This window comes from Benincasa hispida, chromosome 10, assembly GCF_009727055.1.
Source record: "Benincasa hispida cultivar B227 chromosome 10, ASM972705v1, whole genome shotgun sequence".
NCBI lineage: Eukaryota > Viridiplantae > Streptophyta > Magnoliopsida > Cucurbitales > Cucurbitaceae > Benincasa > Benincasa hispida.
Window position 1 is genome coordinate 39,111,883 of NC_052358.1, and position 10,995 is coordinate 39,122,877.

General features: G+C 37.2%; 1 protein-coding gene across 1 annotated transcript; it reads right to left on the reverse strand.

The window, feature by feature from the left end:
• Positions 1–863: 863 nt before the first annotated feature.
• On the reverse strand, positions 864–1,433 carry LOC120089071. Its single transcript, XM_039046497.1, has one exon. The coding sequence runs from the start codon at positions 1,431–1,433 to the stop codon at positions 864–866; it is 570 nt and encodes a 189-aa protein (XP_038902425.1).
• Between the last annotated feature and the right edge of the window lie 9,562 nt (positions 1,434–10,995).

Genomic DNA, 10,995 nt, shown 5'->3' on the forward strand with positions numbered 1-10,995 from the left:
GATTCACATGGAGGTAAAGAGTTGTCTTTTAACTGACTTAAAAGTCCACTCTTGACCAATCTCCCAATCCTATTGAGATTTATGTGACCAAGTCTAAGGTGCCATAGATAGGCATTGGAAGAAACCTTTAGTTTTTTATTCTGAGTTTCTAATGTTCTAAACATTTCAGTATTTAAAACAAAATTTTCTCTAGTTGGTCTTAACTTATATAAGTTGTCTTCAAGTGTAGCAGAACAAATTTGAATACCTTTACAAAAAATGAACGCTTCATTTATATTAAAAGATATTGTATATAATTGTTATATAATACAAGCGATAGATATCAAATTCCTCTTCATAAGAGGTGCATACAAAACATTTTTAAGTACTAGATATCTATCTTTAAAAAACAACTTCAGATCTCCCACTGCTTTAGCTGAGACCCTCTCCTGTTCTAACTTTGAGGGTTATCTCACCTTCAAGCTTTTTCCAAGAACTAGTTTCCTGAAACGAGAAACAAATATGATTAGTGGCTTCTGAATCTAGTATCTAGGTTGAAGTATCATATTCCACTAAACATATTTCAACGACCAGTAAATCATATTTACCTTTTGCCATTTTCTCAGCTTTCTTCTCTGCAAAGTAATTCGGACAATTTCTCTTCCAATGCTCATTTTGGTTACAGTGGAAACATTTTTCTTTATTTGTATCCTTCTTTCCCTTTTTTATCTTGGGAGCTTGCCCTTTTCCCTTTTTTTTTTCATTTGAGCTTTAGAGGGTCAAGCTTTATTTTTAGAGGACAATCCTCTTATAAATTTTTTCTTAGAGGTAGCAACATTTGCTTCCACTTCCTTCCCCTTACCTAAAGTAAGGTTTTTGAATCATTAGAGCTCGTTAAGAAGGATAGTGAGGTTAAATTCCATCTTATTTAAAGACGCATTTGTCTCAAAAGGTATAAAACTCTTCGGAAGAGATTGTAAGATAAAGCTAACCTGGTTAGCCTCATTAATGGGTCCGCCATTTACTTTAGCGGTATTGAAGTACATCATCATGTCCAGGACATGTTCTCTAACAGAGGTCCCCTCCTTCATCCACTTCATATAAATGTGCTTAATTGCCTCGTGTCTAAGGGACCATGATGGTTGCCCAAACATTTCTCTTAATGAATCTATTATCTCTTTAGCCATAGCTAAGGATTTATATTTGTTTGCCAAAACATCAGACATGCTGGAAAGAATGTAAACACAGACCTTTTCATTGGCTTTGACCCATCGATCGTATGCTTCCCGAATAGTTCGGTTAGCATTTGAGGCTAGGGCTTGAGGACATTTATGAGTTAAGACAAATCTTAGATCGTCAACTACCAGTATTGTGTTTAGATTTGATTTCCATGCCGGATAATTATCGCCGTTTAGTTTCTCGGAGGCTAAGATTTGAATTATTGAGCTATTCATGCTAAAAAGATAAACATATTCTTTTAGAAAAAACTATAATCACAAAGAAACCAATTTAATTTAGCAAAAACTAAAATTGTACCTCTCATTATTATATTTTGCAACGATATTTCAAAAGTTTAGAGTAACCTCCACTGAAGGGTAGTCAATTATTCCTCTTTTGAACCAAGACAATCTTGACTAGATGCTAACCCCAGAATAACTCTTTATTCCTATAGCACTTTAGTCATCGCGACTTTGGTCGAAAATATACTAACATCTTAGTAATTCTTGTAAGTGTAATCTTCCATTTTTGGATTTCAGAAACCAGAATCAACATGCTATCCAGATTTGGAGTTCGCGGTGTTTCGAATCCTATAATACAACCCTCCGAAGGGAAAGGTCGCTCTATGGCAGACATGCAGGTCGCTTTTATATGGTAATCTTTCACGTTGTGCGTCCAATGGAAGAGACCGTGGGATATTTGTTACATACCTCTCACCCAACTTACTATGAAGCTACTTTCGCCCATTCACCTTAATAATTGATCCATGTAAAACACTATCTGAAAGGGAGTCCGCTCCTAAGCACGGCTCAATAGCCGCTGCAATGGGACCTCACGATGTTTAACTCTTAGGGACGCTAAGAGCTAAAAGTACGCTACTTCTCTACTACTTGAAGTATTCTATAAGGTTTAGGGTATAATAAAAAAAAAACTTAGAGATATATTTCGCCTAATTAAACATATCCTAAGTCTCTATGGTAATAGTCCTATGTTAACTCTTATACTGGATTTAAACCTATGATGTCTAGGTGATAAACAAAAATTTATTACCTTACATCTTTCACGCATGCTCATTAAAAACTAGGGTTAATTTGAACTATAGAACGCCAAGTTTTGATCTCCAGGTAGGGAGGTGTTCAATAAACCATCATCTTAAGAGCCCCCACATAGACAAGATCTCCCGGGTAAGTTAAATAACTCTTTGTTTAACAATATATCGACCTATTCAACTCTTTAGAAAAGCCGATTGAAATTGCACCAATTTAATCCTAGGTGAGCATGCAACTTTTACCTTTGTTATAGATTTTAAAGTCTAGGTTATTTTATAACAATTATAAAATAAAATTATAACCATTATAACCCTAGAATCATACATCTATAACATACATTCATACTTGATGATCATGCTTTAATATAACACTTTATATTAAAAAAACTAAACATGCATACTATATACATTATAACAATTATAACATATATGAAATGCATGTACATGTTAACTGATAACGGGCAGAAATGCACGTTATCATAGTGCTAAGTTCTTAAACAATGTTGGATTGCGTTGATAAAATATGTTAAATTGCGTCCATTAAGCATAAATTCTATAATATTACAGTCGCATGCGTCCATCGCATTAGAGTAGTGGATCTTTACATTTTTGTGCAGAATATGCGTTAACGCAATGCAGAGAGTGCAATCACAGGAATCCACGGGTCGAGCGCAACTTCACTGCAAGACTTTGCGTTGATCGTGCTCGCAAACATTTGCCCAAGAAGAATCACCGCAACTTGGTCAGTGCAACATGGTGGGTGCATCTGGGTGAAAAGATAATTAAGATCGATGGGACAGAAAGCTGACAACACTCGGATCCTAATTAAGTTGATAGTTGATAACGGTCATGAAGTACATTCAGCTTTATCGGTGACAATTATCTGGCGCATCAATCAGGAATTAAAGCTATCCCATCTATATAACCAGGAGAGAGAAGCCGCCTTTCATCATGGATGCTCTATAAATACCAAATGCATTCTTCAGAGAAGGGGTTAAGAAGTCGATTAATTCATCACTTACAAGTTCACGCCTCTGTCCATAGTTTTCTTTTATTTTAAGGCGGACGCGAGGAAGAAGAAGTGCCGGTAGATCGTCCCGGTAAGCTTGGGAAAGCACCAGAAGCTCCAAGACAGAGAGAGGGCCGACGCCTGCGGAAGCAAGAACATTTGTAGATCAGAATAGAGATTCAGTGTAAAAAGCCTCAGTCAACAAGGAATTGCTACTAGGCTCTCTACCTTTGTTTTCCATTATCATTTTGTACTCAACTCAGTTATAAGAATGGAATGTCTTTCTTTCTTTATATCTGTTCACTCTCTGTTATTTAAGCATGAGTAGCTAAATTAGTTGAATGGGTCGAGAAGTAGTTAGCTAGCATAACGAGGGAATCTTCATCTTTGCGATTATCTTGTTTATGTATGATTCATTCGTCTATTAGAGATACTCGGGAGGGTAGTCTAAAGATAGGATCTAGACTTGGGAAGGTCAGGTCAGAATCTAGGTTTGGAAGAACCATATTAGAACGCATAAACGGGAGATAGGTGCTTAGGAATGAGCACTATTTGTTATTAACGCATCGCATGCATCTTAGCAATAAGGTATGTTATTAACACATCTATCAACGCAACTATCCTTCTCAAATCCGCCACCTTTATTTACTTTTTTTTCATCAACGCAACAACACACCCAAAACGTTATTTATTTACCTGGTTACTGCAAGTTTTCATAAAAATCACCAACGCAACTGTTTTCATAATTCCCTGTGTTCGACCCTAGACTTACAAGGAAACTCAGAGGAATTTCCACTTGAATTCCGCTGGGGAAACTTGAGTGCACAACGCAAACCCATCAAGATATATCATCCATATTCCATTAAACAAAAATAACGCATCATTAACCTATGGCGGGATTTTAAATCTATATGGCATACTATATGCACAACAAGATTCAAAATTTAGTTAAAACATACATCAACATGCATAATTAATTAAACACCCTAAAATGGATTGGTTTTGACTTTTAAATTAAGCTAACAACTAAATTATTACAATAATAATTTGGTGTAGTACAAAAAACCACTCTCGAATAGCTTCAAACACTCGAATCGGTCCAAAAACTCAAAGAACCAGGTTGAACCGGCCAAACCGGCTCAACTGGACCGGTCTAGACCGTCTACACCGGCTAGTCAATGCTTGCTAGTGCAGTCAACGAAAGCGTAGGGTGGGTCGACGGAGCGGTCGAGCACGCAAGTCGTGCAAGACAGCTTTGAACTGGGTCGGACGAAGCGGACTGAAAAACCGGGTGGGCACAAAACAGGCCAGAGCGTCGTCGATAGCTGGCACACGGGGTTGCGAAGAATCGAGTCGGATCTAGGAGCTCGTCTTGGGTCTGGTGGAAAAAGTGGTGCGCGCGAGTCAGATCCAGGCTTCGGGTTGGGTCTAGGAGCACATCTCTCGGGTCTGGGAGCAACCTTCTCTGGTCTGGGATTAAAAATGGGTCTGTGAGCTTTTTTTCCTTCATTTTGAAGCTGTCCTCTTTCTCAGAACCGAGCAATTACATCCTAATTTCAACTCTAATGACTCTAGCAAATTTATAGACCCTTTTTCACACATTAATTCTCATAAACATGTGAGCAATTACAAATTAATACTACAAAAAAAAACTTAATCTAATTGCCAAAACCTAAAAACCATTTTAGTTTCTAATCTCAATTTTATCTAATAAATTGATACCAGCCACATGCAATTGAGTAAAATTAAAACATGCTCTGATACCACATGATTAAAAAATAGGCATGCGCAGCGGAAATGTCGATTTTACTCTAATTGCACAAATTAAACATACAACCCCAAATTAAATTAGGGTTATTTCAAAACATTACCTTTGAAGCTCCTGAAACTCCTCTATTTTCGCTTGAACACGAACCAAACAACCACTAGAGCTGACCTACTATCCTCCAGACTCAAAACTGGGTTGTGGGACCCGATGGATGAAGAACCCGAGAGAGAGAAAGAGATGGAAATAATAGAATGAATTTAGGGTTGGGTTTAGGTTTTTTCAGCCCAATTTTTAAAAACTAATATTTTCAAAATGTCCAAAAGTCTTTAATCCAAAATAACAAGCCCATATTTATAGAAAAGGGTCATGCAAAATTGCATGAAATAACTTCATAAAAACCCAACACCTAGAATCCACTATCTAAGTGGGCTTAATGTCTCCACTATAAGCCAACACCTAACCCACTATTTTGTTAGTGGAATTACCAACAAAAGTTTGGATTTTCCCACTAACTTTAGTCAAAGGGCAAAATAGTCATTTGGTCAAAGTCAAACTTTAACCAAAAAGTCAACATTTTGACTTTTTATGATTTTTTTCGTGTTGACTAATTTTGACCTCCCGAGCATGAATCCACATTCATTTTCTCCAAATTCAAATCACATTTGAATATAAGGTTGGTTAAAATTTGACTTTTCAAAGTCAAAAGTCAACTCTTTGACTTTTTACATCTTTGACCATTTTGATTATTTTCGAGCTTCCGAATATGAACGTATTCATATTCTTGATATTTAAATCACTTTTAAATATTAAAGTTGTATCTATAAACTATAAAAATCGACCACTATATCACATATACTTGTCGATTTCTCTCTCTTCACCTAATTCGAACAATTTGAATTATTCTATCATACTGTTCTAAGTTTATTCCATATGAGCTAGCAGAGGAACCTAATAGACCTATAGATCATGGGCACAAACGATCCGAGATTAGCTGGCTAAACTCTTTAGATGGAGCTACTCAACATTCATTAACTCACGGGTCATTCAACTATAGTCCTGTAGTTGCACTCTCCTCACTATAGATATATTTGTGTCCATATGATATAACCATGATTAGTAAGCTAATCCTTCACAGGTTGTTCGTAATCTCGGCTAGATCATAAAAAATGTTTTATGTTGGACGTTTTATATACGTTAACATTGAGGTGTATGATTGATGATGTTTTATGCTCGAAATGATGTGATACTACCTCTAGATATGCATTAATTATGGATGTTCACGTAGTATGCCATGCGTTGTCACAAGTTTCCTTACGATGGAACCAAGTGTAATTCCACCGTAAGTTTCTTGGTGTGATCCGAGGTCGAACACGGGGACTGATTTAGGTTATTGTGGTATGTTCATGATATATGCGACCAAGTTTTCAATCTTTAAAAGTTTGGTTTGTACAGGTATATAAATTGCAATAAAATAAAGGAAAGCATTAAAGATGCGATAATAACCTAAAAATACAGTGAACCTAAGCTAGATGATACAAGATACAGGCTTCATGTACAAGATGCTGGGATCAAGGCTGGCTGTGAAAGTTATGCAAAGACGTGGAATGCGGTGGAAAGTCTTATGAACAGAATAGAAAGAGAAAGACAATTAATATAAACAACGCAAGTTCTTAATTGCATTGAACGTACAAATACTATTCTGCCCTTCTCTTGGCATACACCTCTCGGTGATCGGCTGCGCTCCCACATGTCTGTGGTCAAACAGAGACTAACGTAATGAAAGTAAGGTTGCTTCCATGTCTGGAAGTACGACTCGCTTTAGTTAACGCATTCTCCTAACCTTCTCTTAATAGATCAGAATGGTATCTTCACTTCTGCTCTCACAGGTGAAGATGCCGTCTAGCATGCCTTATCTAACACACATTTTATATCCTTAACACAGATTAAGACCTTGGTTAATTCATATTGCTTATCAGGGAATTAAGAAGACATCTTGAAGAAAGTGATTGACGGGTGAACGGAAATAGACAGAAAATGGTAAATGAAAGCTATTGAAATATTTAATATTTCTATTAAGCGTTTGATACATGGTGTGAATGAAGAGGTAAAGAGAGGGGAAGAGAGATGGTCACAAGTTTCCTTACGATGGAGACCAAGTGTAATTCCACCGAAAGTTTCTTGGTGTATCCGAGGTCGAACACGGGGACTGATTTAGGTTATTGTGGTAGTTCATGATAATTGCGACCAAGTTTTCAATCTTTAAAAGTTTGGTTTTGTACAGGTATATAAATTGCAATAAAATAAAGGAAAGCATTAAAGATGCGATAATAACTAAAAATACAGTGAACCTAAGCTAGATGATACAAGATACAGGCTTCATGTACAAGATGCTGGGATCAAGGCTGGCTGTGAAGTTATGCAAAGACGTGGAATGCGGTGGAAGTCTTATGAACAGAATAGAAAGAGAAAGACAATTAATATAAACAACGCAAGTTCTTAATTGATTGAACGTACAAATACTATTCTGCCCTTCTCTTGGCATAAACACTCTCGGTGATCGGCTGCGCTCCACATGTCTCTGTGGTCAAACAGAGACTAACGTAATGAAAGATAGGTTGCTTCCATGTCTGGAAGTAGACTCGCTTTAGTTAACGCATTCTCCTAACCTTCCTTAATAGATCAGAATGGTATCTTCACTTCTGCTCTCAACAGGTGAAGATGCCGTCTAGCATGCCTTTATCTAACACACATTTTATATCCTTAACACAGATTAAGACCTTGGTTAATTCATATTGCTTATCAGGGAATTAAGAAGACATCTTGAGAAAGTGATTGACGGGTGAACGGAAATAGACAGAAAATGTAAATGAAAGCTTTGAAATATTTAATATTTCTATTAAGCGTTTGATACATGGTGTGAATGAAGAGGTAAAGAGATAGTGAAATACAACGATGAAAAGATAGAACAGATCAAAACAATGCCAATGTCTTGACACTGATTGATGGAAGATCTACTTGCCGGATGGGGATGGATTTGATGGTAGGAAGAGCTTCCCTCTCAGGCTTGCTCCACGCGGTAGCAGGGATCTTTGCACAGAGCTTTCAGTCGGGTGTTTTAGTAGATTAGATCTCAGATTCACCTCTCGGCCTATATCTCGTCTTCTTTCCGTATTAATTCACTTGAAAAGCACTCAGCTCAGCCTTTTCTCTCAACAATTTTGCAGCACTTACCCCGTATCCAGTAGCATAAGTTTTCTCTGAAATCTATTGGTATTTATGAGTACAGATCCTTTAAACTCCGGCCTTGTGATCCCTACTGATTGTTATGGTAATTCCAAAGATGGAGGGATATTATTCCTTCTTTATGCAATCAGCATCGTCAATTCTGCAACCGTAAGTTGTAACGTGTCTCAATCCTCCGCTTTTGTGTTCTCAGCTGCATCTTTCGATCATGGGTTCGCATGCGGTGTTGTTTTTATTACCGATGTGGTTGCAACATTCTGGATCGACTGTCGCATTGCACGTCATTGGGTATTCGTCTCTTCATTGTTGATTGACGGGCGTAATGTGACACGAGATGCGTTGATCAGTTTCTCGTCAGCCTTGAGCGCAAGCGGCTGAATTGGTCGCTCCTGCAAAACAGAGTAAAATTCGGCTTGTTTTCCATCTTTATGGTGTTAGTAGGTGTAATTGCAAACATTTATAATTATTTTGTAATACTAGGCTAATTTTCATACAATAGGTGCATATTTACTAACTTTTGGCCACAATATCTAGATAAGGTGGCATAATAACTTGTATTTCTACAGTTATCACACCCAAAATTTAGATATATGCTTGTCCTCAAGCATATCTTCTACTAAGGCCATCATGCTCATTCATATCCTCTATTTTTGCGACGATTGGTTGCTCCGAATGTTAACACTTAGGCACATTATTGACATCGAAATTCCCTTCTATCCTTGCTAATTTTTAGCAAGCCCTACTTTATTCTTCTATATGACAAACTTCTGCTTAAAGATGCTTTTCTAGTTTTCAAAATAGAATGTTTATCTTTTTATTGTCAAAATAACTTGATGTATCTACAATGCAGTGAGCAAAAATTTGCATCATTCCTTTATTGAGAGACTGTTGGTCATGGTTATACTCTTTGTTTTGACTTGCTCCTACGGGTGTCATAACGAACATCAACTACGAGCAGACTCCTTTCATAACTAAACTCTTATCAGGTTAGGATAGTTTTGAGGTTTTCCTTTGCGCTAACATTAGAGTTTCGCAAAAAAAAAAAAAAAAAAAAAAAAAAAAAAAATGAAAATGGACACATTTTTTCTAAATACAGCATAATCTTGATCTCATCTGCTCAGACTTCCTTACCCCAAATTTAAATATGAGCAACGTCCTCATTGCGTTGTTTTGAGAGACTAGACAAACACTTAAAAGAAAATTTCAAAAGAAGGTTTGAGCAGAACTTTGAAAGATAAAAGGTAAAAGTACTGTTAAACTAAGAATTAACTAAGTTTAGTCAGAATTTACTAAGTATGAAAAATGTTTCTAAGTATAAACATATAATGCATCTTAGCAACGCAATGAGATCGTAAAAAAAATCTAGAACGTCACAAAAATTAACAAAGGAAGATAAAGAAAGAGGCACAGGCAAAAAGTGGAGTGAATATATACTCTGATTGTTATGACTATTAACAAAGTATACAATAAATTACAAATGAACGTATTACAAAATTTTCTATTCCTGTACAAGAATCAGAAAATTTGATTAACTTACAAATAATAAATGATTGAATACTAAATAAAGAATGGCGCATAAAAAAAATATTCATATTGGAAGAGGTGTAAACATTAAGGTTGAGGAGAGGGGATCCGGCGGGGGATGTTGAGGCGGTGCAACAGTAGCATCATCAAATAGTAAGTGTTGCCTTAAGTGCGAGGCACCATGGGACCATGCAGATAGGTGGTAAAGAAGTTGAAATACTCTTGATTGCGCTCCGCTATTTGTCTTTGATGTAGGAAGATCCTATGCATATTGCATTGCATATTAATGAGTGCCTCCCTTGAAGTCGCAGCACTGCGTTGAATCTCATCAATGCACTCCATTACTACCTCAATCGTTGATTGAAACAAGTGATGTTTGTTGAGAGATAAGCTTCTTGCTGGTTGAGAGAAGAGGGTTCTCATTTCAGCTAACTCAGCACCATAAGGTGGAGGATGGTTGTGCCTGCGATGTCTCGCCAGCACCGTTTTGGGGTTGGTCAGATGTGCCTTACCTAAATCGTGTGGTCATCAACTGTTTCACCCTTCTCTTGGCGTACACCTCTCGGTGGTCGCCGCGTGCCCACATGTCTGTGGTGAAACAGAGACTAACGTAATGAAAGTAAGGTTGCTTCCATGTTTGGAAGTACGACTCGCTTTAGTTTAAGCGATTCTCCTAACCTTCTCTCGATAAGATCAGAATGGCATCTCTTCACTTCTGGCTCTCACAGGTGAAGATGCCGTCTAGCAATGCCTTAGCTAAAACACATTTTATATCCTTAACACAGATTAAGACCTTGGTTAATTCATATTGCTTTATCAGGGAATTAAGAAGACACTCTTGAGAAAGTGATTGACGGGTGAACGGAAAATGAACAGAAATGGTAACATGAAAGCTATTGAAATATTTAATATTTCTTATTAAGCGTTTGATACGTGTGTGAATGAAGAGGTAAAGAGACAGTGAAATTACAACGATGAAAGAGATAGAACAGATACAAACAAAAGTGCCAATGTCTTAACACTGATTCAATGGAGATCTACTTGCCGGATGGGATGGATTTGATTGTAGGAAGAGCTTCCCTCTCAGGCTTGCTCCACCGGTAGCAAGGATCTTTCACAGAGCTTTCAGTCGGGTGTTTGGTAGATTAGATCTGAGATTCACCTCTCGGCCTTATCCGTCTTTTCCCGTATTATTCACTTAAAAAG

Bases quoted from the DNA above. Each gene is read 5' to 3' on its own strand.
- LOC120089071 (XM_039046497.1), bottom strand. From the start codon at position 1,433: ATGAATAGCTCAATAATTCAAATCTTAGCCTCCGAGAAACTAAACGGC.